Source organism: Alternaria novae-zelandiae, assembly GCF_023758075.1.
Source record: "Alternaria novae-zelandiae strain BMP 2774 chromosome Unknown scaffold_2, whole genome shotgun sequence".
Lineage (NCBI taxonomy): Eukaryota > Fungi > Ascomycota > Dothideomycetes > Pleosporales > Pleosporaceae > Alternaria > Alternaria novae-zelandiae.
The window spans coordinates 997,569-1,024,236 of NW_026056962.1; the positions used below are offsets into that span (position 1 = coordinate 997,569).

Consider the following 26,668-nt stretch of genomic DNA (forward strand, 5'->3'; position numbering starts at 1 on the left):
GGCACAGACACAGCATCGGCGTCGAGTGATGTCCGTCTCGGTCGCCGAGGTGCTTCGTGCCTGGAATGAGGTCATCAGAACCGACTGCAAGGCAGTCCATAATGTATAGTACATAGACATGATGATCAAATAGCACCAACCGACTTGGGAATAGCAAACCTATACACTTCAGCGGACTGTTGTTGACGATGAGTGTGAAGCGCTTCGAGCTGATCCTCGGCCAGCTGGTCGCAAGCAACGGTGGGTGTCTCCTCGACCAGCCTGCCAGTGAAAGTATACTGACCATCTTCATTCGCAGGAGGCTCTCAGCTTCGGATGAAATCTCTTCATGTCGTGATGGTGGATGCGGGGCTCTTCCGTGGCACGATGGTCGAAGGTGTCATGAGTGTATGCGTAACGGCTGATGTGCAACACATATGTCCCTTACCACCGTGTAGCCCCTCCGTCATCACTATCTGCGGGTTCTTGATTGCTTCGTTTTTCTCCTAACCCGCGCATGTGTTTCAAGCGTAAGCAGGGCATGGGTCGGATTGCGTAGATAATTGGTGTCTTCGAGATTGGAGGCTTGATGGCGGGGTCGGCTAAGAGTGCGAATGGTGTGTGTGTAAGGGCGGCACTACGGCGGCGGGGTTTCTTCGAACCGTGTGGGATGTAACAGAGTGTCCCTACGAGGATGTGGACTCGTCAGATGCGAACGATGCAAGGGTAGTAGAGGGTTTGAGTTCAAAGTGAACAATGGCCGAGGGAAGTGAAATGAGCCAGGATGGCATGTTTGGACTTCTGAAGTTGATTGGAGTAGTACTGTGTCTGCAATATGCTTCCAACAGTATTGGTAACACCGTGGAGAATGCAAGCATGTGTATTGAGGCACGTACCTTAACCTCTCCCACATAGTCCCCTCGCCTCTCCTCTTTCCGCGGACGTTATGCAAGGACTTCGTCGCACTATGATGGTGCCGCTTTATCCAGATCGTACTATGTCTCATTCACCCCCAGTAACCGTGCTGATGCATCGAAACCCGTCATCGCTTCCGAACAAACGGCAACGCAGTCTTACGATCGCCGCCTTATTTGGACTTCTCCAGCCCTCAATGTGGCCGGAGAATGGAGACCACTACCCGATGGAGTTACTAACCAGATTCCTTCTGGCCGTTAAGTCGAAGGATGGGTATATGCAGTATGCTTCCGTATCACAGTGACAGAAAGCCGGTACCAAGACGTCTTCCTGCAGGCTCATTGCTTGACAAGCTTACGCGTTCAGCGTGGCTACTTGCGTATGGAGGTAGCATATGCAGCCCTAATCAAGATGACTGGCTGTTCGAGCACACAGGAGCGGCTAGAATCCTTCGGTTCCAAGCGGCCATTGTTACACATCACAATAATCTACGACATCAAGGACCACTTTCCAACATTGAAGTACCCAGAGCAGTGGCTCTTGCTCTAATCCGCATGGCTGATACGAAGATCGTGCCAAGCCTACGGATGCCCGCACGACAGCCGTAGCTGTCAGGATGTAGCTGGCCCGTGCCATCGGGCTTTGATGTATATCACTCACCAGAGGGTGGTGAACATGCGAGTGACCCCTCGTGAGTTCCATCCAACGGTCGGTATGTCGGAGATTTTCGTCGCCGTTGCGGCTTTCACCCTATCAAGAGGTGGAGATGGATGTGGTGGTCTGGACGCGCTATCCTGACCAAAGACACGCCCAGTGCCGATCAATGCACTTCCGTATGCCAGCCGAGCTTGAGTTAAGCATCGGGGACTTACCGGGTAGTATCCGAACGGTTTGTGTCAGCGGAGGCTTCGTTGTGTCACTACTGCTGTACAAGTACCTCCATATATGTCTATCATCCATATCGTGCATCACTAGATGTTTTCGGTTAGTTGCAACATTGTTGTATTAGTAGGCACAAAAATGAGCATCGTTAGAAGACATATAAAAGCGAATGCGAGGTTCGATAATGGAAACCATGGCTGTCCCGTGAAAGAATGCATTAGCATAGGGCGATCTGGCAGAAGGTCGCGTGAAGCGCCCAACAACAGCCCCTTTCACCGCTATGTGTTTGACGGGAAACGGAATGAGGGGGAAATGAATCGATTCAGGTATAGCTCTGACAACTCCACAAAAGAGCTCCTTGAGACGACTACACCACCCCGTACTGAGACCGGGAAGGTATGTGATTCGTGCGGTATTGATAGTTTCAATATCTCTGAGCAATCAGGGTGCAAGTCTTCTAGTTGGTGAGTAGGTAGCTCCCACGATTGCATAGCCCTTGACGGATGATGCATTTCTGACATAGGGTTATCCGCTACGCTCTGCCACGCTGATGCCATGACGCGAAAGCATCCACCCTGGGCGTCTATACGCGTGGCCTTCCCAACAAGAGAACTCTTCTAAGCCCCTTGCATCCCCAGTCGTCTTCTAGAGAGTGACATTCCACCTCGTGTGGCTTTATCGGGTCACCCCTGCGGCTAGTACTGCGAGAACAGAAGCGCCACACGAAGAGCATCCGAAATATTCGTCAGCGCTGGATGTATAGGCACCGCGATCGGATACTATCGCTTGAAAGCAAGCCGTTCTGGGGACGAAAGGGCCGATGCGTGGTGGTGGAGACGCATTGGTTTGCAACTTTGGGTCAACGGACGCCGTCGATAAGACACAACATGGCCGGTGAAGACGACTCCCTGTTTCCAGAACAGGGGATTCAGAGGATTGAAAACCTCGCACGTAGACGCGCAGCTATTTTGTGCTCTTGGTACAGGTATGTAATCTGGATAAAGACTGGCATGCATCGTCGGTGTACGTGCTCGGTTATGGTCGCTCGTATATGGACTCTTTATTAATCTGTGCGCAGGTCCCTTATCTTCAACAGCTCGTACTCGAGATGAGAACGCTCACAGCTCGTTGCCCACCGTTTGGAACACTCCATCTATCCCGACGGTACAGCAGTTGGAAGATGAAGTGAAGTGAAAAACGCACGGATGTTTTGTCGACGGATCCCCGCTGTGGAAGCCGGCAGCACCCATTTCTGATTGCGACACCTAGCCACGCTTGGCCGACTTGTAACACACTTCCATTTACCGGGTCGAGTCCGGACTCTACGGCACTCAGGGAGTCATGATGACCGTTGGTGTATGGGGAGCCATTGAGGTTCCAGTACACGGGTGTGCTGAGAAGCGTCGGAGTCCTGCCGAACCCTGAGCGAGTTCAGGCTAAACCGTTCCAAGGGGTCCGAAGTTTGTCCCAGAACGTCACATGACCGTGTCGGATCTTCAGAACCCTACGGCCCTGGGCTTACCCACGACGGACCGAGTCGTCGCAGCGACGTTCGAATCTGTTCGCGTCACATCACGAAGCAACGAGCTCCCAGCAAAGACTCTCGGCTGATGGTGGACATGCGAGGATGCGAAAATAGATGTTTCGATGCCGCCGGTGTCGCATCAGCCTCGCGATTCGTTGTCACTGTCAAACGCGAGTCTTCGCAGCGTCATACCTGGTGCTTCACCAGCAGAACTCAATGAGATGCCAGCATTACTCGCGGTGGACAAAAAAAGATGTTTCGATCTCGTGAAACGGGTGCGTGCTGCACGAGAGGCGCTGGAAGTTTGGTGTTGCTCGGTCGGCCCTCGCAGCTCGTGGGAATTGTCCAATCGCAAGCGCCCCTGCCCCCTTCGGCCCCTCTGTCCGACGGTCTGTCCCTGAGGCTCAGGCTCTCCTACGGGGACAGGGACCACGCTACGGGACAGATGCGGCGCAGGTACACAGTTTCAGCCCTAGGACTCACGACTCCTGGGGGCGATGCTGAGTGCCGAACCGGACGCTTCGAGTTGGGGGAGTGGTATGGATGTTGGGATACCGGTGGTGGAGCAGATGGAAAAGAGCTACTCACTGAACGCGGTCTCCGCTGGCGTTCCGAATAGCGAAAGGGTATATATGTACTCGTCTTGACCGTGGAAGGGAATTATCATCATCACAACCACTCTCATCACTACTACAAACACCTTCACACTCCTCAACTCAAAATCTCAACACATCAACACATCAAAATGGCATCAATTGAGCAGACATGGAGCCTTGCTGGCAAGGTCGCCGTTGTTACCGGCTCAGGTAAGCTTCATCATACCCAAGCTTCACCTCCCATACTAACAAACATGTAGGCCGTGGTATCGGAAAGGCGATGGCTATTGAGCTCGCCAAGCGTGGCGCAAAGGTCGCCGTCAACTACGCCAACGCCGTCGAGGGTGCTGAGGCAGTCGTCAAGGAGATCAAGGCACTCGGCAATGGCTCAGACGCCGCTGCCTTCAAGGCCAACGTTGGCAACGTCGAGGAGTCTGAGAAGCTGATGGACGATGTTGTTGCCCACTTCGGCAAGCTCGACATCTGCTGCTCCAACTCCGGTGTTGTCTCTTTCGGTCACTTCAAGGACGTCACACCCGAGGAGTTCGACCGTGTCTTCACCATCAACACCCGTGGCCAGTTCTTCGTCGCTAAGGCGGCTTACAAGAGGATGGAGATGGGTGGTCGCATCATCCTTATGGGATCCATCACCGGTCAGGCTAAGGGCGTACCCAAGCACGCTGTCTACTCCGGCTCAAAGGGAGCCATTGAGACATTCACTAGGTGCATGGCTATCGGTAAGTCACATCATGCTCACTTCCACTTCATCTACTGACCCAACCTAGATGCCGGCGAGAAGAGGATCACCGTCAACTGTGTTGCACCCGGTGGCATCAAGACCGACATGTACCACGCCGTCTGCCGCGAGTACATTCCCGATGGTGACAAGCTCAGCGACGACCAAGTCGACGAGTACGCCTGCACATGGTCCCCTCACAACCGTGTTGGTCAGCCAGTAGACATTGCCCGCGTTGTCTGCTTCCTTGCTTCTCAAGACGGTGACTGGGTCAACGGAAAGGTCATTGGCATTGACGGCGCTGCTTGCATGTAAGCGTGTTGTCTTTGATAGAGCATGTTTTCTTTGGATGTTTTCCGCAGTCACGAGCTAGCATGTATTGGCGTTCTTCTTGAAAGAAGAAAATAATGAAATTTTACACCACCTCCATTCTCGCTTGAGTCTTTCGTTACTACTGCGATGCAGGATCTGGCAAAGCAATTCTCTCTGTGCACACCACTACAGTGTTGTGGTGGTGTGGAACCTCGCAGCGCGGCTTTTCTGCTTTTTCGGTCCAGGTCGCCTCAAGGATGTATTAACAAGACTCTTGACCGCCAGATCTCCTACTTCACCGCTGTCTTCATATCCTTTTTCGCGCCCGAGGAAAGATATACCACCATTCACCACCGTGTTGACGAAACATGCCCCGCCTTCACGAGTTCGACTAAGACTTCACCGTGTTTCTTGACGGCAGCTCGCTAGCGGCCTCCACAGATCATCCATTGGGACAGGATCAGCGCATCTACTAGGCATTCGCTCTAGCATCCTAAAAGTGCCTTACGCGAGTTCGGGACAGGACCGATGACTAAGAAACAAAAGATTGAAGCTATGCAGATACATCAGTACTGATGGTGGTATTCTTGGTATGAGCCTTGTGCACGGACGTTACCCAGGTAGGCAAAGCCAGATCGCTCCCAGAAGGTCCACCTTCGCGTGCGCGCCGCGTGGCCGATTCCACCACGACCCGGACTTCCGTCGTAACATCACCAGCCCCGAACCTTGGGGCATCGCGTAATACGCGCTGGAAATAATAACGCGCAAGCGACACTGTTTCAGGTCCTGGAATGAGGTCTTGAGCGGCGAAGAGGCGTCTCGGCATGTACCTACTTGGTTTTCGAAAGGGCGGCCCCTTCCAGATCTATAAGCGCTCACTTAAAACCGAAAATAGCCAACAATTACAAACAAGACCAAGACCATCTAGAGGACGGGAGGAATGTCATACTGTGGCACAGTACTCAGCTGTTGGACCTGTGTGGTGTTTCCATCGTCCATTCCTGCTAGGCGTCGACACGTGGGTCACCATCGCAAAGGCGCATGCGGAACATGTTCAATGAGCATCAACCAACACTACGAGCTGCAGCGAATGTTGTGATTACGCCCGGAATATCCTCTACAATGGACTTAGTCGAGGCCTAGCAGTAAATTGCTGACGATTGCGCTGTCCGTTGTTTCTCGCGTTGGGGCTAAGCCACGCCCTGGGTCAGCTATTTCAGCCGCAGTGGCAGGGCTGCCGGACGCTTATTGGAGCTGTGTTTAGCAAACGCTGGAACGTTTTCTATCCGAGATGGCCTTTGCGAGTTGTGACCTGTCTATCTTAGGCATCCTGTCATACTATTCTCCGCATTCTGGTCGTGTGAAGGGCCTGATGCGACACTGCACTGACGAAAGATACAGCTTACCATCAAACGGCAATTTCTCCAACCGAGGGCTATGTGTAGAACATCAGCAACCTTTGATTTGTGAGCACTCTCGCCAGACGAGTATATATCTAGAGAAACTCTTGTCTGTCAAGTTCATCTCATCATCAATACACCATCTCCTTCACAGCATCTTCATCACTACAGCTACATCACATCTTCCACATCAAAATACTCTCTTCACAGCATCCACAGTCCTATTATCATCGAAAGCATTTCATAGCTCGTCTCTGCTTCCCAGTCATCATCGTCTTAGTCGCTTCCTTGCCAGGTCACCATTCCTACAACATCAACAACTAGAATCATCAGTCAACATGGTTGCCTTCACATCTCTCGCCTTGACAGCCGCTGCCATCGTCGGCCTCACCGTCGCCGTGCCAGCACACCCAGTCCGACCTACCGGAGTAGTCCACCGCGTCTTCGCCGGATCCACAACCGCTAACGGCGGCCTACATTTCGAGCCCGAAAACGTAGTCGCAGAACCTGGCGATCTCATGGAGTTCCACTTCCTCCCCAAGGCGCACACTTTCGTGCAGTCCTCGTTCGACAAGCCATGCGAGCCTCTCGGCGGCGACAGCTCCATCTTCTCTGGCTTCAACTTCAACACCACTGCGGGTGAAGCACCAAACGTCTTCACCTTTACGGTGCAGGACACGAACCCTATCTGGTACTACTGCTCGCAGACCAACGGGAACCACTGCCAGAAAGGCATGAGCGGTGTTATCAACCAGAGCTTCAACTCTGACAAGACGCTTGCAAAGTACAAAGAGAATGCAGTCAACACCGTTACCAAACAACCTTCCGTTGACCCGCTTGCTTCTCAGGGTGGCTCGATTGTGCCTTTGTGAGCACTTGGTGGAACCCGCTGCATGTGGCATGGCCAGCGTGGCGATTGCATTTCATGCTAGGTCCCTTTCTGCACGGTTGATGTTTTCGCATTACATACTTGACTTACTTTTCTGCATGGCATTGGTGTTTGGGTTTCAGTCTTTTATACATGCCCTGCGCATTCTACACTACTACAGTAATTATACTTCTATCGCATTACCATTCATTACTCTTCCGTTTCGGATCAGTGACGATGCATTCTTGTAGAATTCTTGACCTAGACATGACATTTGAGACCAAAAGTTTGGTAAAAGGGAATGTTCAAATTGTCGTTGAGTTGTGCCCGTCATTTCTTTGACGTTCGTTCCGCGTTGCACATTTGCAAATTGGACAAACAATTGCTTTAAAGCTCACATTCAGGGCTCATTACCTCACTTGGTCGATGCCATTTGCTCAGATGTAATACTATAAGCAAAACACGTTTCTACTTATCTGAACAACCCCCAAGTTTTCTCGATAGATCACTCAAAGTCCCATCATGGCACGAACCCGAGCCTGCAAAGCGCGGCCCAGACTCCTTTCTCGCAACACCATCACCAGAGTGACTTCGGGACGCGGGTCTACAGTAGAGTCACTCCGTGCATCAACAACATCCGTCGAAGATTATAAGGATAAGAGAGGTTACTTGCGCCATATTGGCAGAGAAGACAGCACCGTGAAGATCAAGCAAGAAGACGAAGATACAACAGAGACAAACGACAGAAAGATATCTCCGAAGAGACGGGCTGGAGAAGCCACACCAAAAACTTCTGTGGCGAAGAAACACAAACCCTCTCCGCCTGCTTCCGTCACTCGTCTCACGCGCTCCAAGACTTTGCCTTACAGGAAAGAAGCGAGTAGTACCCGGTCTGATAGTGAGTCAGAGAATGATATCGAGACCTACGCACGCACCAAGACGCGCTCCATCAACTCGCCTCTTCACCTACTACGCCCATACATGGCCTTCCAACTATCCATTTCCGGTCTTTCGGGCAAAGCATACAACGCCGCACAAGCATCGATGAAGTCCGTCCTTGACGTCGCAGAGAACTTTGAGAAGCAGTGTGGTGGAACGCTTGCAAGGGCACACGACAGCCTCAGCAGTAGCAGCAGTGTGGATTCTGAGGAGCGAGAGTCACCGAACAGACAAAAGCGAGGAGAAGAGAGACAAGTGTTCAAAGTCGCGAAGCTAGGAGCAAAGAGAGACGACGACGTGTTACCGAGAAAACAGCAGGAACTGAATGAACAGACGAGGAAGAGACTCGCGCAAGAGCGAAAGGGAAGAGAAAGGGCAAGACGAGATCCGAGCGAAGACGAAGACTCATCCGCCCATTCCTTTTCGCGTTCATCTTCAACCACTACCTCCGACATCGCAACAGAAATAGCCAGTGACACCGACGACGAAGCCAAATACCCGCCAATCAAGCAGCTTTCCGTATCGAGTACGACCTCGATCTACGACTCGCTCCGCGCATCGACGACGGATTCTGGCGAACCTAGCTCGGTAAGTTCTTGCTTTGATTTGACTGTTGCCATGACAGTAATGATGATGCTGATCAATTATAGTAGGAAGGCGAAGAAAGCGATGTGATTGAACGCCGCGAGAAGAACGCATTGCGACGGCAGAAAGCAAGGCAGAAGAAGCGGAATGCGTGGAAGAGGGAAGAGCTAGAGTCGGAGAGCGATGCAGAAACGGAAGTGGATATTGTTGAGAAGATGGAAGAAGAGAAGATGCCTGTGTTTACGGAAAGTGACTGTGGGAGGGAAGTCACAGTAGATTTCTGTCCGATAGCATGGTGATGGTGCTTCGACCATAGACCAGCATGATAAATATTTTCATATTTTTATCCGGCTTACAGGGAGCTATCACATCTTGATCCTCAGACCCGTGTTTCCTGTCCTTTCTGTGCCTGATCTCCCGCTGGTGGCACCCATACTGTCTGCATCGCTATCATCATCTTGATAATCATCTTGTTCATCATCCATGCTGCCCAGTCCTAGCGTGCCGACTTTGAACGTGTTGACGCACCACTCACTAAACACGTCCGGATCCCAGACTCCATCTTCCCTTCCCTTACCCTTCGTGCTTCTGCTCGCCCCGTTTTGGTTGGAAAGAGATGGCGAGTATGACGAGTCGTACCAGTCTTCGTATGCTTGGGTGACAGATTCCATGACAGCAGCTACAAGCATCTCGCGTGTACGAGCGTCGGTGATGTATTCTTCCAGCTTCGATCTCAGGAACGGCGTCTCATGCTCAATGTTCTGCCGGATCTTGCTCGTGCGCGCAGGAGCTTCACTCACAGGCACCTTTTTGTTGCCCTTGGTATCGATCGGTGCCGTCATTCTGGCGACGAATTGACCAGTAAAGTCATTAATCGCTTGGCGCAGGCGTGCATCCACTTCAGCTTTGGCATCCAACATGTTCTCTACGACCTTGGGTATCAAAAGACCAACGAGATTACGCGGGTTGAAGAGGCCGCCCCGAGCACGCAGCTCCCAGAAAGTATTCGTGAGGCTTGCGAAATTGTACTGGACTTCAGTCTCAGGCGTGACGAACTCAATGTCGAAAGCTACGATTTGTTGTTTGAGGAGAAGGAGGTGCGAGACGAGGAAGAGGGCGGCATCGGTGGGTGAGGCGGATTTAGCAAGCAGCGTGCTAGCTTGCGCGAGAGAAAGCGTGGTGCTGTGGACGATGTGATGAGCCAGATCATCGAATACAGAAGACTAGGAGCACGTTAGCATGATGAAGGGTATGCGAGCGTTCAAGGACTCACATGAACGAGCCTGTAGATCTTGCTGAGCAACCAAATCGCTTTGCGCAATGTAGGGTACCAGTCTTTGAAGGCCGCTTCGGTATTGAAGTTCCACCGGGCATCTGGGTCGTCGTCTTCGACTATTGTGGGCGTCTTTGGCATCAAAGGGGTGGGCGGGACCTCGGACTTGGGCTGCTTCTTGCCAGACAGAACGGGTTGGTTCGACTTTGTCCCAGAAGTGGCGTGCTTCTTGTTCTTTGCTGGATAATCGAGATCTTCTGGTTTAGGCTTGTATCTCTCAATGTCGTCTCGCAGGATCGCAAGCGATAGGAAAACCAATCTGTTTTGTGCATCTTGCAGGGCGGGATGTACAATGACAGAAAAGTCCAGCTTGTTCGCCTCAACCGGCGACTCCTCCTCTTCTTCCTCCATGTATCGTGTCTGTATCAGCGTGCAGAGTTCGCATAGCTTGAGTATCTGTGTCTCGTGGATGGTGCGCGGTCGCAGGTAGTCGTATAGAGGCTCGCATACAGCTTCGAGGAAGTCGTACAATCCGCCGTCGCCCTCAAACCACTCTCGCCATAAGTCGCACTCGTCGAAACATATGCCACGTATGTAGCTTATGCTGCTCCGCGCAAAGGCTACGAGATCCGTCGATGTGCTTGGAGCTTGTGCGATCTCGCCAATCTTCTTCGTAACGATGGGGAGTATGAGTCGGCCACGAGTGGCTGAGTAACTCTGGTACAGCTCGTTCATCAGACTTTGGTATTCGGCTTCTCCGCCCGGCGCTGCTCCAGCCGGCAGTACTGCCCGCTTTTGTATCTCGATGCCTATACTCTTCAGCTCCGGCGCGCCGACGCGGAATTTGGCATACAACAGCGCAGACATGGTGGTGTCGTTCAGTTGTCTATCCGCTATCCGCTTCGACACATCGGCTGCGATTTCTCGAAGCGCTTCGGTGAAGTGGACGCGGATGAGGGTGAGAGCACGGGTAAGGAGCAGTCGGTATCTGGATCGGTACGTTTCGGCTTCGCGATGCTTGGAATGCGCCTGCATATATTCGAGGCAGCTGTCCAGGTTGGCCAGCATCTCGACGAATTCTTTACCCCGCACAATCTTGCCTGCTCCCGGAGCATTGAGCCGTTTCGTGGTAGGTTCGAGGTAGAGGTAGTATCGCAGATTCTGCTCCATATCGTCTGCGAGCTTGGTGATGCGCTTCTGGTCGTCGATGAGGCCTTCGCATTGTGTACGGAAGGCGTTTGTTTGGGCTTCGACGATCTTGAAGGATTCGGAGAGGGAGGAGAGAACATCGAGGGTCGATGTTGTGTCGGAGATGATGTTCTCGAGGTGGTTTCGCGTTATGTGTAGTTGGTTCTGGTAGAGCCTGTACTCCTCGTGGCTGGCCTCGAGTAGCTCATCGCTGACACCGCCGTACCAGTCGGCAAACTCCAGCTCGGTGCTGATGTCTTCACGTGACTTCTTCTTCTCGAGGGCCCTTTCCTTCTTCAGATGTGCGCGCACGACGGTGTAGAAGTCGCTGTACGACTTGGCGCGTCTGGCCACGGTGGCCGGTGGAGGGCCATTGAGCTTGCCGGGTCGATCTTCTTCTGCTGTTTCCGCGATGGCCTCTGCGCGCTCGAAGTCAGCCTGACTCTCCTGTAAGTACAATCATCAGAAGTGCTCAGACGTACCCAGGCAGCGGATGGTGGGCTTACGTTCTCCTGTTTAAGCAGGCTCTCTCTGCGGCGGTGCTTGCCCTTCTCCTGGGGCTTGGCGGTGCGCGGCACAAAGGCAGTGTACCACGAGTCTGCTTCGTACATTCTGGCACAGTTCGGGGGTTGGTGGGTTTGTTGTGTGTAGACAGCAAACACGACGCAGCTTCCACATGTCGGAGCTCGGTGATGCTCGTGGGGGTCCAGCGTGTGGTGCTAGGCCCAGTTCGCGCTAGACTCATCTGTCAGTGTGGAGCAAGTCTAGAGCGTCATTGATCACGCAGCTACGATCTAGAGAAACTATCCAAACTGTCCAATTACCAATGCTCCAACCGTAATCGGACCTTCGATCGTGCTGCAAATGTTGCTCTCTTGATCTATCCAGACGCCCACGGGACGACACCTGCCACTACGAGCACACCACTCCATATACCACACTATGCTCAGCACAAAGTGTGTAGCACGCGCGACCCTCCGAACGCCGCATGCCCCGCGAGTATGTAGGAACATAGCGACCAGACCCCCGCAATCACACGTCCGGACCGCATCCCATCCCTATGCACAACGACGACAGCAACACTTCGTCCGATCCATAGCCACCGTCGGCGCTCTCTGGGCTACCGCCACGGCATACCAATGGTGCAACGGAGACTCGATCATACGAGATGCGCACGCGGAGGAACAAGAGGAACCGGAGCTGAAGTTTGAAGCGCCACGGCGGCAGGCCAAAACTGCCGATGACAATAGAAATATCATCAGCTCGCAGCATCTTCAAGTCATCAAGAGCTGGGAGAACCCTGGAGTCTACACATGGGGTTCCAACTCAGGCAAGGTCGTGGCACCCGACTCTGACGAAAAGTACATCAAGACACCAAGACGCTTGACCTTCTTCGACGGAAAGCTATTGCGGGACATCAAGCTCGACAGAAACTTCGGCGCGGCTATTGACGAGAAGGGCGATCTTCTACAATGGGGCACCGCCTTCGCAAACGACATCAAGGAGCCTACCAAGACTCTGACGGGCCATAACCTGACCTCCCTCGCCATCTCCCGCGATCGCATCATTGGCCTTTCCAAGAGCGGCTCCGTATACTCGATACCCGTTTCACAGGCGGAGCAGAAGGAAGGCCCAAAGCCGCCATCTACATCCTGGATCCCTTTTTGGGGTGGCTCCAACAACATCTCATATCGCAACCGTACACCTGAGAACCTCGGATGGAGCGAGCGCGTCACGGACATCTCATCCGGGCTAGAGCATGCGCTCATGCTCACCTCTTCTGGCCGCGTCTTCTCTTTCGCGTCAGGCTCACAAGACTTCCCTAGCAAAGGTCAGCTAGGTATACCGGGTCTATCATTCGAGAGCCGTCCCACTGGCGCGTTCGACATTCCCCACGAGGTCACTACCCTCAAAGGATTCCCCGTCAAGAGGATCGCTACTGGTGACTACCATAGCTTAGTTTGCGATTCCGAAGGACGAGCTTTTACTTTTGGCGACAACACTTCCGGTCAACTTGGTTTCCCGTACAACGCTGAAGCGCAAAGCGTAGATGCGCCATCTCTACTCCCAACACAAAAGCTATACTCTGGCTCGCTAGGCAAGGTGACAAACGTCTTCGCGGGCGGGAATACATCTTTCCTTGCTGTCGAAGCGACCAAAGGCAACAAGACTACTGCAGACACATGGGCTTTTGGATTCGGTCTCACAGGTCAACTTGGTGTTGGTCGATGGGTGCACACGCAAGCCGATCCCGTCAAGGTTCCCGCCTTCTCCGGTCTTTTCGAGTGGGACGAAGCCAAGAACACTGCAATTCCGATACGTCTATTGAACATCTCAGTTGGATCGACCCATGCCGCCGCCATCCTCGACAACGTTGCCAGCGTCGCTGTGACCGGCCGGTCAAAGAAGCTTACTGATAACGACACAAACTGGGGTCGCGACATCCTGTTCTGGGGTAACAACGAATACTACCAAATCGGCAGTGGCAAGCGGAGTAATCTAGCCACACCAACATACATCCAACCACTCGACCAAGCCGCTGAGCAAGAGCGAGCAGCATCTGCGGGCGGCTTCGGAAAACAACTAAGAGAAAAAGAGATGCATCGTTTCCAAATCACACCACGGAACAAGGTCAAGGTCAATGGCCGCACAGTCGAATTCGAACAAAAGGTGGAGTGTGGACGGGGATGCACTGCCGTTTACTCTGCTGTCTGATCTACCAGCTACTGTTTGTGTTTTTTCTTGTACATATACCTCCGCCTTTTAGGGCGGGCACCGCTACGTTTGATGACATGTAAGAGTAGGTTGAAGGATAGGCTATATCTCTCCCAAATCAAATCAAGAGTGTTTGATCTTCAGAATCACACCATTACAATGATAACAAAATTTCCACATCTGTTAGCGTGTCTGTGTGACTAGTGTCAGGTATAAGCGTCGCCCGGACGGCTGTTGGCGTGCGCGTGTCGTGGGTCCGTATGCTCCACTATTCAATCAATTTGAGATTTGTAGGGAGTTGCGATACGCGCTGATGCGATTGGTGGCATTATTCTCATACCGGAGAGTAAAGATGACGTCTGTGTTGTAAGAGGTAGAGAAAGGACTACAAGATGGTCCACGACACTTACCTACAGAATGTGGCCATGACAAGACGTATTCGAAGCGATGGATTGAGGAGGAACACTAGGGATGTGGCAGTGGATTCGAAGAGGAGTTTTTATGGGGAGTAGCGGGAGAAAAGAGTAGTCATCGAGATGTTGGAATATGTGTGATTGCACCGACTACAAGCCTGTGTCGGCGACCTAACTAGCTGATGTGGGTATATGGTACAAGACGCGCGAAGCTACATGACTTTTGGTACAGATGATAACAATAATAAAAAAGAATAGCTCGCAAATTGGAGAAAAAACGTATAAACAAGAACGGCCTACGCTAGTACAGAAAGACAAGATTAGACGACCGAAAAACACGTACCCAGGCCGCCGAAGAAACTCCTCCGAGCTCGCCCGAGATTAAAGAAATTGGGGACGTAGAGTCGATCAAAGCCCCATTCGCTGGATCATTGCTCGTGATTCGGCTTCAGATAGTTCGTTGCCGTCGATATTGATGCGACCTTCTTCGACTTGGGCGAGATCTGGTTTGACAAGGCCTTCGTGGAGGTACTTGAGAAAGGATAGTAGCTTCTCTTCGAATTCGGCATATGGATAGCGTTCCTGGGCTGCTTCTATCGCCTGTAGACTTGATTGCGCCCGACCGTTTGGTAGTAGTTCGTTGATGTATTGGCGCTTGATCCTGGTCCACTCGCAGTTCTCTTCGCGAAGATTACCTTCAGCACAGAAGAGTCTCCTCATCGCTGCCACGTCCGCTGGTTCTTCGGCCCATCGTTCGACGCCAGGGCAGCCATAGGCGAAGATGGTGTTGAAAGCCTCGTCACCGTAAGCACCGTTGCGAAGATACTCGCCGATGATAGCCTGTAGCATGAACTGTGCTGCCAAGTCGAACCACTCAGCCGTTGGCAGCCAGTCGTCATCCAGATTGACACGTGCGGCGGTAAGCTCGATGAAGACAGGGAGTAAACAGTGGAGCGAGGGCGTGCCTGCTACATCGGTCACCCACCTCCGCTGATCGACAGGCATTCTCAGTGCGGAGGCAAGAGCAGAGCGGTTTTCGTAAAGAGCGCCATCGGAAAGAGGAAAGTCCTTCTGCTGGTCGAAAGGCTCCTGGAGCGCAGAAGGATGCTGAGTGCGTTGCCGCCAGTACTCGCCACGGGATTTGTTCTGCTCGCGCAGACTGTTCAGTGACTCTTCGGTTGTCCAGGTCTCGTCGTGATGCAGCCGATGTGTGAAGATCAGGGCAAACTGCAACAAACGCGATCGAAATGACGCCTTGGCATCTAGGCGTCGGCCATGGTGTCTGTGCCCGAGGAATGTCCTCCAATCTGATAGTCGTGAGCACGTGATGCATTGCCGTAACAGGCGCAAGTCATACCAGCAGTCATGTTGACGAGCGCATTGGGCAGATCTGAATGGTATGGATCACTGCTCGATTTCCACTCAAAGACCAAGTCAATGGCCTTGTAGACAAGGAAATCTAAGATGGTGAGATCGACGTCGAATTGGTCTTCCTCTTCAGTCTCCATGCGCCGGGTCAGGTTCAGGTAGCCTTCCCTGGGGTGTCCGTTGCTGTCGTGTGTGTTTGCCATGGCTTGATGCAGGGCGCTGTAGGTGGAGAGAAGGGGGCGGGAGGCGGTCAACATGGAAGGTAGGGCGATATATAGGCAAGTGAGTGACGGAAAGGACTGTACTGTGCAAAGGCTGGAGGGAGCTGAGGGAGGAAGAGCACTCAAGGCGTGATAGCAAACGGGTTATAGCAGAAGGATGCCCCCTCTAGACCCCACAGTTAGCCCACCCTGGAGGACAAAGACATTGGGCGGCTGGCTGGATGCAGGGTCGACTTCATGCGTCGTGACCCGAGAGTTTGTGTCGCTGCAGGGGGAGGTTCGCACGGCATGCGCAAGCGAGGCGAAGGAGTTCACGTCAAACAGACAGGCTGAGTCGCGGCGCAAAGGGCTCCACCAGCATCGGGTCTGAGCAACTGGAGGGGAGCGGAAGAGACCGCACCTGCATGGTGGCTGCCTGGCTGAGACGCCGGCGCCGTCGCAGTCGCGTCGGGCACGACTGGAGGGCGCGCGAGGCCGTGGAAAAATTATCAACCACGGCCAACTCCTGTTCGCATCCAGAGTGTCGCATGCAGCACGCAAGCGGCCTAGCGTGAGGTACCGATGAGTGAGCGATGGCGCCGGCCGCGTCTATCTCGCCCGCGGGCTGCTGCGATCGCCCATGCGCCGACGCCACCAGCAGCCAGCACCCCACACGCAGCACGCCGTCTCCCACACTGACACCTGCCTGGAGCTGGGAGATGCGCGCCCGTCCACGCCTGCCAGTGCGCGACAATGCTGCCCAAGAAGTGCTCCATCCTCCTGCCCTCGTACACTAACCTCAGTCCCCTCTACTATTCCCACGCGGGGAGCTGCGCAGGTCCCCAGCCGGGCAAGTCATGCCGTCATAGATTCGCACGTCCTGAGGCCGCAACACAGCGCCGCTCCTACGCCCAACACCAGGACGCGCCCGCCTACCGCGATGACGCAGAGCTGCTCAGGTGGCCAGACGCCGTGAAGCCGCACAAGACACCCACGCCCTACCAGATCCTGAAGTGCCGCAAGGGCGACGCCTACACCAAGCACCGCTTCTATGCCCTCGTCAAGCTCTACCACCCCGACCGCTGCCATGCCGAGTCGGCCATCGCCCAGCTGCCCCTCCACGTGCGTCTCGAGCGCTATCGAATGCTAGTCGCCGCCCACGACATCCTCTCCGATGTCCAGAAACGCAAAGCGTATGATGCCTGGGGCCACGGCTGGGCCGGTCACCACCAGATGCCCATGGGCCCCCGTCATAACGACTGGCACTATGATCCACATCGCTGGAATACGGATCCGCGTACCAATGCGACCTGGGAGGACTGGGAGCGCTGGCACTACGAGAACGGCGGCGGCGCCAAGGACTCGGACGCCCGCACGATTCAGATGTCCAACTTTACCTTTATGGCCCTCATCTTTGCCTTCGTCAGCATAGGCGGCGTCGTGCAGGGCACTAGATTCAACACCTTCAACAACTCGGTCATAGAGCGGCGCGACCAGATCCACCGCGAGGCGAGCATGGAGTACAGCCGGAGCAGGAATGCCACGCTGAGCTCAAGTGGAGATCGCGACGAGCGCATACGCACCTTCCTTAATCACAGGGAGTCGACTATAGTCGGCGAGCAGTCCTACCAGCGCTTACTCCCGCCCGCCGACACCTGCTCGCCTGATGAGATCAGGAGGCAGTAAAATGAGCACATTGTGGTGCCTGATAGATTTGCTATACCCTCCAGCACATTTTGGTGCTATATCGTACGACTGTTATTACTTCGCGGCATGAATGGAGCTAGGGCGTTCGGTTCTGTATGTATCATTCGGCAGGCGGCACATATGCGCGCGGCGGGCATATCCTAGCCCTCATGCGCTCAGACACCACGCAAATTCAACGACAATCACCAACAGCACCCCCGCCGTGCCTGTGATCGTGTACTCGTTTTTCTTCTTCCAGCACCCTGGCCGTCGATCGTAGTATGACGGCGGCGTAGAATATCGACACTGGCAATATATCGAAGATGATCTACGCCAGAAGCAGCATGGCTTCCGCGCTACCGCCTACACCCAGGGTAGCAGAGCCTCAAACAGTGCTGCAACTGTGTCACGCGGGTCCAGTCCCCTAGATGATGTTCCAGCTTGGCAATAAGCGAGATATCTCAAGGGTAGGGTATATGACAAGTTTTATTACTACATGTATGCGAACGCATGAATGCTCGCGCCACCAATGCTCCATCTCAACGTTTACCGATGGCGATCAGTAATAACTTACGCGATTCTAGGTTTGCACCACCACCTGACATGCTCGCCAACAGCTGCACCTGCATCCACGACTCAGCCCCTGCGCAATCGCCCCGCGACCTATGGTGTCGTTGACACGCCATTCCTCAAGTTGTCGAACTTGGAGTCGGGATACAGTAGCCAATTGGGCGATGACTCGATGCCTGCACCACTCCCGCCGCCCATCTTCTCGACAACCTTCATACGTTAGCAAACTCGTCTCCACTCTCAGACACCCACGACTCACGTTTGTCACGATGCTCCCGCTGTCATCTGTCCTGTCACCGCTGATCTCCCACCACATTGCGCCACCCAACCCTTGTTCTGCAATGTAGTCGACCTTCTTGAGCGCCATGGCCACAGTATCATAGCTGACGAACTCGCCACTCGCTTCGTCGTAGCTGTACGTTGCGCCAGCCTCTTCATCGTAGTACTCCTGTGCACCTGCAAGGGGCAAGTCCTTGAAGTCGTAGACGCCTCGCTCAAACGATCCGGTGCCGATGCCACTAAACGACGTTCCTAGACCCTGAGTGTTGGTGAAGGAGCGACCGTAGAGCGGCATGCCAAGATTGAGCTTGGAGGAAGGAACGCCCGCGGCGCTGTAGGCGGCCAGAACGGAAGCTGTATTGAAGGGCGTGCTCAGGGGAGTCGAGGTCGAAGGGTAAAGGTTCGATTGATGGCCAGTTTGGTTATCCCAGGAGCCGGCGTAGTCGTATGCCTATTTTCGCGTTAGTTTATTTGTTACTGCATTTGGAGAGGCCAATACTTACCATCAGATTGATAAAGTCTGTGACTGCACTGATCTCTTTCAAGGGCAGATGCTTGTAGTTCTTCTCTCCTGCCGGTGAAGCAATAGTCAAGAGGAACTTGGGCTTCAGCTCGCGTCCAGACTCATCTTCGTACACAAGCGTATCAGCATACTCATCCATCTGACTTCTGACCTCCTTCAACAGTGCAAGCAACTGCCCGCCTTGCTCCTTATCGGTAGGATACTCCCAATCCACATCAATCCCATCAAAGCCATAGTCGCGAATCAACTCCACACAAGACGACGCAAAGCGTTGCCTACCCGCAGCCGTAGCCATGGGTCCATCCATGTGCTTGGCAACGTTTGTATACGTCCAACCACCTACACTGAGCAACACCTTCAAGTTCCTGTTCTTGGCCTTGAGGATTTGAAGTTGCTTCAACGATCCGTAAAGATTGCTGCCCACGTCGTTCCAGGAATCAGTCGGGTAGTGCTTTTCTGCGTCGGCGTATGTGTCGGTGAGGAAGACGGTACCGTCGGGCTTGTTGTCGGCGAAGGAGTAGAGGAGGTGGGTGAGTCGCTCTGCGGGTATTTGCTGGGGTTGGAAGTTGCGTGCGTAGATGTCCCAGTTTCCGTAGTAGGCTACTGAGCGGTAGCCGGGGTGGGTGGGGATGTTGGGGTTGGTGGGTTCGGGTGGTGTGTCGCTTGATGTGGGCTCGGGTGGGGGTATGGCGTAGGAAGGCGTGGCTGATAACGAGGGCTGCGTGATCACGTAGCTTGTAACCATGGATGAGGAGGGAACAACAAAGGTAGAGGCTGAACTTTGGGGTGGAGTCGTTGCGTATGAAGGCGTAGCTGAGACTGAAGGTTGCGTAGTCACATAGCTGGTGACTATGGACGAGGAGGGCACAACCCAGGTGGAGGCTGAACTTTGAGGCACACCGGATGTGCTAAAGCTAGCATAGTATTCGCTCGATGAGCTCGGCGTTGCGGTGGAGATGATAGATGTTAGAGCGGATGATGAGGAGACAACGAAGCTGTAGGCTGAGCTGTAAGGCAGACCGGATGTGCCAAAGGTGGTGTAGTATTTGCTCGACGAGCTTGGAGTTGCGGTGGAGACGGCAGATGTTGTTAAGTACGGCTGAGCTGCATACGAAGAATAAGAGTCGCCACCGGGAAACTATTTCGTGGTCAGCATGATCGATACCGCAAGAGGAGATTGGCCTTGACTCACCAGAGCTTGCTCTATCTTCGCATACTCTCGTTCAAGCGTCTCAACCCTGAGAAGCAAGCATTCTCGATCACACTCGTCTTGCGTTTCCTGGGAAGAAGCGACAGCGGTAAGGAGAAAGATGGTGGCGCATAGCCAGGTTGGCAACGACCGAGTGCACTGGTTATTTCGTCAGTCTTTGGTGAATGTCTTCCCTACGTCTCTTCGGTTCTTCTCGAACATACCAGCATGTTTCGCATCACTGCGCTTCAGTAACAGTCGTAGTAAACAAATGTATTATGTATTTTGTTTCTGGATACCAGTTACAGCGGGTTCCTCTCCGTTCTTAAAACATGCCCTCTCGCGCGTCGTTGCCCCATGCTCCCACCCTCCTCCTTTCTTATCCAGAACTTCCTCGTGGGATCTGCGATACTCGCATGCGTCTCAAGCGTTATTTACGACCTGTCTTAGTACCTTTGGGGCTTTTCGTTCCTTGGGTGGTAACCGTTGCGCATGCATGTTGTTGTCCGTTCTCGGAAAAGGGTCCCGCTTATTTTGGTAAGCAGGGACTTCAGTGAGTGGTTTGCGAGGTCGGTGCATGCAGGTACGCTATCTCAACGTGATAGAGACTAGCGTGGACTGTGGGAGATGTGGATGAGGTGGGTATGAATACACCATGATGCGCAGAAGTTAGGAGACGGGTTTGGGGCCGAGGATGGCTGGGTGCGGTTGTTTGGGGCGACGGGATCATATCCTAGACCCCCATGGTGGGTATTGAACGGTACACAAGGCTGGTACCTGGCGATAGACCGGTTGTTATTATGTGTTCGCCTCCTGTGCGGCGGAGGTCTTCCCGGTCAACATCTACTCGGCTCGAGGCCATGCATTTTCAGCCTCTGCTCCACCGCCTTCTTCGTCTTCCTCCTCCTGAAAACCAGCACGAAAATTACCACGGTCAGTAATGCAGCGCAGGCCTGCACAATACCAACATACCAACTCGCACTCTGCACACTGCGTTAGCAAGCCCTCTTTTCAAACCCCTAAAAATCATCCACTTACCTGCACATTACAATAATTACCAAAGTCAATGTCACCCACGAACTCTTTTTGAATTGCCCTCGCACCAGAACTACACGTCCAGCCCCAAAGGTCATCGCTCTTCCCATTTTTATCCTTCTCGGTGCGATACACAGTAGCGGCTACACACCATACAATGAAGTTCCCCAGCATATTGACCCAACTAAAGGTACTCGTGACAACAGCGGCTACGTTGGCCTGTTCAATACCACACTTGTACGAAAAGATCGTTGCGAAGTTGAGTAGTACAGAGACGGCCGAGACGCCAAAGTACATGTATGTTGGCCATGCCCGTGTATTCTTCGCCCAGGGCGTGCGTAAGATATTCTCGCCACTGGGTAGTCGGACAACGCGGTGAATGTTGCGCGTGCTGAGAAACTTGTGTAGGGTAAGAGCCGTGAGGACGAGAACTGCGATAGAGATGAAGAGGGCGAGGGAGCGCGATATAACGCGTAACTTCCGGATACGTATCTTGAGGTCCTGGTGTGTATATTAGTATCACTGGTGCTCGCTTGCAGGACTTCTTTGTTGGGGGCGTACCCTGTCTTCGTTTGCCGCTTCTTTGAGCTCCTCAAAATCGCCATGAGGTAGCGGTTGACTGTACTGTGCGCTAAGATCGTCGGTAGCCAATTGAAGTGTGATCGCAGGTATTGGCCTATTATAAGAGAACTTGGAAGAAGTCATGGTCGATGGTAGCAAGTGTTGTAGGTCTTGCTCCTGCGAGGGGCGTTGAGGCATAGTATGTATGCGCAGTCATTGGATATTTGTTGAACGCAACAAAGAATTTCGTGTGTCCCTTTTACAACATGTCGGAAGTCATGTAGATAGTTGGGGTGGCTTTCAAGTTGGACATGGGGGTTTCCCAATTTGTACCGAGATCTTCGTGGTGATCTCCGTGTTGTTACATCAGCAGCCTCAGCTCCTCCAGCTCCAAACATTAGTCGATTGATAGTTCCGCCGATCGCGCCGTAATGTATCAGCACAGCTGAACTGCAGTGCTGATGACGTGCCGCTTGTGGCTGCGGTTGACCGTAAGCGGTATCGTGGTCGTGGCTGAGCTGATCCTGATTCGCCGAGTTGCCCACAGACTGTGCTTAGTGATGATGTCGCTATTCTGGGAATTGGTTGCCGTCGGTATGTTTACGTTGCATGTCGCTGTTCATTTGAGGACTTCATGCTCGAGCTGGGCTGTCCATCGGTAAGATGGCTTTACGCCCCTTCCGGCAAGTGCAGCACAAGATCGGAAAGAGCATCAGCCCATCAGTCGCTGCATTTCCTTGGATCTGCTTTATTCTTATGTGAGAACTAGCGGGTCGCTGCACCTCGAACACGAAGGTAATTGAACAGGTGCGCTGCAGTCTACATTAGCACGGAAAACGAAGTTGCCAGAATTCTAAGATAATGGCGACCCTGACGTAATTTTTGGTGTCCAGTGTGGGAGGTAATTATTGAGATTCTCTTTTTCAAACAGGGTGGCTGTTCAAGCCGCAGCCGGTCTTAGATGGATTTGATTGTGTTGCATTCAGCGACCTGTCCATGAGCGCATGGTACAACTTTTCCCAGCGTCATGCTGAGATGATTGCAATATTGCATAGCACTGGTTCTCCCTCGCATAATCCCGTCAGAGGTGCAGCTATCGCTGGAGGACGGACTGCTGCGTGAGCCATTCCTCAAGTTTCTTCTGTGCGTCTTTGTCCACCAGACAAAACTTGATGGTACCCATCTCACTCATTCCCTCTTGCTCGACGGGTACACGGTCCAGGTCGGCAACCTCTTTCACTTTCTCTGCAGTGTTCAACAGTCCTCCCAATCTGAAAAGAAGCATCATTTCCCCATCAGCACCAGAGGTTGGTATGAAGGCGCTCTGGCTCTTGAAGACTTTGAGGAGGGAAAGATTATGCTCATAAGCCTCGCGATCGTAGCCTATAGCTTCTTTTTCGGTCTGGACAAGTTCCCAATGATCGTTGGTAATTCGCTCCCGGGTGACTGTAGAAATGCATCAGTACATGACAGTTCCACATTTGATAACCAGGACCAGGCGGTGTCACTGACCATCACCGCGTTGATCACTGATCAGACGGACAGCTTCGATTCGGGAATATCCAAAGAGTCGCATCCAGCGCTCGATAGTTTCCGATGTCGGGTATTGGGAAGCAATCTGCGCGTCAGAGGCTGATGCTGCATGCGCCATGCGCTCCAATTCGTCCCAACCAGCGTCCATAGTCGTGTAGCTGAAGTAGATTCTTCAAAGGTTGACTTGCGTGGTGCGATGCGCAATGATGCCGGGCGCGTGCGCGAGGTGGTGCTGTGGGCACCAAAGTCGGCTATTTATGGGTTTCAGGCTGCTTTCACATCGCGCCTGGTGATCTTGGTGTGACGCGCAGCTTCAGTCTCAACAGGTAGAGTGGTCGTTCTTTCCATGGTTTGGGTGAGGGAGTCACGACTGGAGCGACTCACCACCTGGGCAGCACGGAACCATTCCGGGCTCACTAGGCCGTGTTTGGGACTTTGCGCGAACGTACCAGACTGTAAGAAATCATGACTCAGCTGCCCGCGACACTGGTGTGGTCTTCTACTTCGCTAACAGAACATCTTTTCGTGGTACGTGTGCGCGACCGAGAACAGTGGAGAGCCTGCATCGCCATTTGGGCGCTCATCAAAGCGGAGGAGGTTACAGGGTACGAACAGATAAGGGGAGAGTCAACGACTGAACTGCTGGAACAAGATCAAGCGGGTAAACGCTGTATATCGAAGATTCCTGCGATGGATGCCTAGGTGTTATCGGAAGCAAATATCCCCCTCATCGGGGACAAGCGACCACGCGCGTCGGGAATGGCCTGTCTTCTTGGTGGCATCTCGCAAGTTTCACCAGCTTCGGACTCCTTGGCAGCCAGATGCGCGCAGTACTCGCACGTTTGCAGGCTGCAACCTCATCCTTCTGCACAATTACACGCGCTGCTGCTGCGAGTCGCTACGAGACAGGCGTCTAGACACACGGCTTATCGAGTAATCAAGAAACGTTGCAAGTGGATCCATTCTATTGTAAAAGATGGCACTTTACTCCTAAGCGACCCTCAGTTGCGCCTGAGCTCTTTAGCCTCCGACGCAACGGTCGCACAACCATAATTACCGAGGCGTATTGCACGCGAGAAATGGACAGAATTCGTCCGAGTAAAAAGTACGACTTCGCCAGAGCCAAGATGTCCGATGCAAAATGCGGGGAACGCGTGGCATCTCCATGGACAGCAGACCCAGTGGACTGGAAGCAGAATACCCGTAGTCAAAAACGAACTCGGAGGTCATAACTATCCGCTCCCGTGTGCGAACAGGGCGCGATACGGTTCCGAGGAACTAACGCCTGTGAACATGTGTACGCCTCGTGGGTCTGGCTCCTCTTTATCCTTGCGGCAGTTCATGTGAATGGCTGTTGCAGCGGAAGCGCCACAGGGACCCTGGCGCGTTGGTAGTGCGATTGAGTTCTATACCTAGATACTTAAAAGGGTCAATCCTTCTCGAGAACTTCTCCCCAACAGACGAAAGCTGCCACGGCTGCGTGTTCACCTCACATAGTTCTGTTACCAACATGCACAACTCCATCCTCTTAGCCGCTTGGGCTGGCATTTCTTTTGTCCTCTACAAGATCATCTCCTCGATCATCATCTCGCGTCGCCATGCTGCTAGAGCACGTCAATTGGGCTGTTTGCCTGCCCCTGAGACTCAGCAGTCTCCATTCGATCCCCTTGGACTCCAGAATGTTGCCAAAATAATGAAGGCGGACAAACAGTCCCGTATACCGCAGTATTTGAAAGGTCGCGTTGATGATGCGTGCGCGAGGGAAGGCAAGATCGTCAACACATTCCATCAAAAGATCATGGGCGCAGAGGGATACTTCACAGTGGAACCAAGGAACATCCAGGCTATACTGGCCACGCAATTCAAGGACTACGGGTTAGGAGAAAGGCGAAACGGGAACTTTGCTCCACTACTCGGCCATGGCATTGTAAGTACTATTCTCAGGAATGCGACAAGAACGTCAGACGCTGACATGAAGCAGTTTTCCAGCGATGGCGAGCAATGGGCGCATGCGAGGTCATTACTTCGGCCACAGTTCGCTCGCGACCAAGTCAGCGACTTGGACCTTGAGGAAGAACATATGAAGAACATGATGCGCGTACTGCCTACCAACTCAGACGGCTGGACAGATGTCACGGACCTGAAGCCGCTTTTCTTCCGCCTGACGCTCGACAGCGCCACAGAGTTCCTCTTTGGCGAGAGCGTTGACTCTCAGCTCGCATCCCTACCCGACTACAAGTCTAGTAAGCCCCCAATGGCTGTCAACGAACAAGACTTTGCCACGTCCTTCGACCAGGCGCAGAACACCATTGCCCAAGCTAGCCGTCTCGGAGAGGCCTACTGGCTCGTATACGACAAGGCGTTCAAAGACCACTGTAAACGCTGCCACGACTTCATTGATCACTACGTCCAACTGGCATTATCAAAGGAGAAGGGTACTACCCAGGAGAAGTCACATGGCAAGCAAAAATACGTCTTCCTTGATGGACTTGCAGAGTCTACCCGCAACCCCATCGAGCTTCGCGAACACCTGATATCGATTCTACTAGCCGGTCGCGACACGACGGCATCGCTACTGTCGTACGTCTTCATGCTCCTTTCAGAGCACCCGGAAGTCTACAACGCCCTACGCAGTGTCGTGTTGGAAACTTTCGGCACCTATTCGAACCCCAAGAACATAACATTTGAGTCGCTGAAGTCATGCAACTATTTGCAGTGGGTTTTGAACGAGACTCTGCGTCTGTACCCTGTCGTCCCTGTTGATGGTCGCCGTGCCCTCAAGGATTCTACCCTGCCCATGGGCGGCGGTCCAGATGGCACAGCACCTCTCTACGTCAAGAAGGGCATGCAAATAGACTACAGCGTATACATCATGCACCGTCGAGCTGATCTCTGGGGTCCCGACGCTGAGGAATTCCGACCCGAGCGCTGGAATGGAAGGAAGAGTGGATGGGAGTATCTTCCTTTCAACGGCGGCCCAAGAATCTGCATCGGGCAGCAGTTTGCCCTGACAGAAGCTGGATATGTCGTCGTAAGGTTGATGCAGAGGTTTGAAGCGATTGAGGGTGTTGGTAATACTTGGGAACCGAAGGAGAAGGGTGGTATGGGTTATGTCAGGAATGGGCTCAGCTTGACGACATGCCCCGCGGATGGTGTTAAGTTAAGGTTGAAGGAAGCCAAGGAGTAAGCTGGTTGTAGATAGATTGGTGGATTATGATTAGAAAATGTTATCCTTCCATACCTCTATTGAATGATGCGACGAGATTGTACCAAGCATCTCGACAATACTGCAGTTGAACATGTGTATTGCTCGTTCGGCTGAACGCTGTGTCCACCCTCATCATTTTATCCTCCGATGTCAAAAGCAGCGCGTCCGTGATACTAATTCTAAGTCGAGG

The 26,668-nt window shown here is 53.1% G+C and overlaps 11 protein-coding genes across 11 annotated transcripts; 6 read left to right on the forward strand and 5 right to left on the reverse strand.

Moving 5' to 3' along the window:
* Nucleotides 1–4,046: 4,046 nt before the first annotated feature.
* On the forward strand, nt 4,047–4,948 carry J4E88_001358 (uncharacterized protein; the record flags this gene model as incomplete). The annotated part of the gene is made up of 3 exons (XM_049395027.1): nt 4,047–4,107; nt 4,158–4,634; nt 4,683–4,948. The coding sequence occupies 3 exons, from the start codon at nt 4,047–4,049 to the stop codon at nt 4,946–4,948; spliced, it is 804 nt and encodes a 267-aa protein (XP_049258891.1).
* A 1,735-nt stretch (nt 4,949–6,683) lies between these two features.
* Nucleotides 6,684–7,217, forward strand: J4E88_001359 (uncharacterized protein; the record flags this gene model as incomplete). The annotated part of the gene is made up of 1 exon (XM_049395028.1): nt 6,684–7,217. One exon carries the CDS (start codon nt 6,684–6,686, stop codon nt 7,215–7,217), a length of 534 nt encoding a protein of 177 aa, XP_049258892.1.
* Nucleotides 7,218–7,735: 518 nt separating this feature from the next.
* On the forward strand, nt 7,736–9,036 carry J4E88_001360 (uncharacterized protein; the record flags this gene model as incomplete). Its single annotated transcript, XM_049395029.1, has 2 exons — nt 7,736–8,740; nt 8,806–9,036. The coding sequence occupies 2 exons, from the start codon at nt 7,736–7,738 to the stop codon at nt 9,034–9,036; spliced, it is 1,236 nt and encodes a 411-aa protein (XP_049258893.1).
* A 66-nt stretch (nt 9,037–9,102) lies between these two features.
* On the reverse strand, nt 9,103–11,809 carry J4E88_001361 (uncharacterized protein; the record flags this gene model as incomplete). Its single annotated transcript, XM_049395030.1, has 3 exons — nt 9,103–9,960; nt 10,011–11,645; nt 11,705–11,809. The coding sequence occupies 3 exons, from the start codon at nt 11,807–11,809 to the stop codon at nt 9,103–9,105; spliced, it is 2,598 nt and encodes an 865-aa protein (XP_049258894.1).
* Nucleotides 11,810–12,140: 331 nt separating this feature from the next.
* J4E88_001362 (uncharacterized protein) lies at nt 12,141–13,913 on the forward strand (the record flags this gene model as incomplete). The annotated part of the gene is made up of 1 exon (XM_049395031.1): nt 12,141–13,913. The coding sequence occupies one exon, from the start codon at nt 12,141–12,143 to the stop codon at nt 13,911–13,913; it is 1,773 nt and encodes a 590-aa protein (XP_049258895.1).
* An 821-nt stretch (nt 13,914–14,734) lies between these two features.
* J4E88_001363 (uncharacterized protein) lies at nt 14,735–15,897 on the reverse strand (the record flags this gene model as incomplete). The annotated part of the gene is made up of 2 exons (XM_049395032.1): nt 14,735–15,633; nt 15,684–15,897. The coding sequence occupies 2 exons, from the start codon at nt 15,895–15,897 to the stop codon at nt 14,735–14,737; spliced, it is 1,113 nt and encodes a 370-aa protein (XP_049258896.1).
* A 750-nt stretch (nt 15,898–16,647) lies between these two features.
* On the forward strand, nt 16,648–17,580 carry J4E88_001364 (uncharacterized protein; the record flags this gene model as incomplete). Its single annotated transcript, XM_049395033.1, has 1 exon — nt 16,648–17,580. The coding sequence occupies one exon, from the start codon at nt 16,648–16,650 to the stop codon at nt 17,578–17,580; it is 933 nt and encodes a 310-aa protein (XP_049258897.1).
* A 663-nt stretch (nt 17,581–18,243) lies between these two features.
* On the reverse strand, nt 18,244–20,371 carry J4E88_001365 (uncharacterized protein; the record flags this gene model as incomplete). Its single annotated transcript, XM_049395034.1, has 5 exons — nt 18,244–18,360; nt 18,410–18,880; nt 18,933–20,090; nt 20,145–20,231; nt 20,366–20,371. The coding sequence occupies 5 exons, from the start codon at nt 20,369–20,371 to the stop codon at nt 18,244–18,246; spliced, it is 1,839 nt and encodes a 612-aa protein (XP_049258898.1).
* Nucleotides 20,372–20,984: 613 nt separating this feature from the next.
* Nucleotides 20,985–21,881, reverse strand: J4E88_001366 (uncharacterized protein; the record flags this gene model as incomplete). The annotated part of the gene is made up of 3 exons (XM_049395035.1): nt 20,985–21,047; nt 21,180–21,677; nt 21,738–21,881. The coding sequence occupies 3 exons, from the start codon at nt 21,879–21,881 to the stop codon at nt 20,985–20,987; spliced, it is 705 nt and encodes a 234-aa protein (XP_049258899.1).
* A 949-nt stretch (nt 21,882–22,830) lies between these two features.
* J4E88_001367 (uncharacterized protein) lies at nt 22,831–23,418 on the reverse strand (the record flags this gene model as incomplete). The annotated part of the gene is made up of 2 exons (XM_049395036.1): nt 22,831–23,183; nt 23,250–23,418. 2 exons carry the CDS (start codon nt 23,416–23,418, stop codon nt 22,831–22,833), a joined length of 522 nt encoding a protein of 173 aa, XP_049258900.1.
* A 1,650-nt stretch (nt 23,419–25,068) lies between these two features.
* J4E88_001368 (uncharacterized protein) lies at nt 25,069–26,457 on the forward strand (the record flags this gene model as incomplete). Its single annotated transcript, XM_049395037.1, has 2 exons — nt 25,069–25,197; nt 25,252–26,457. The coding sequence occupies 2 exons, from the start codon at nt 25,069–25,071 to the stop codon at nt 26,455–26,457; spliced, it is 1,335 nt and encodes a 444-aa protein (XP_049258901.1).
* Between the last annotated feature and the right edge of the window lie 211 nt (nt 26,458–26,668).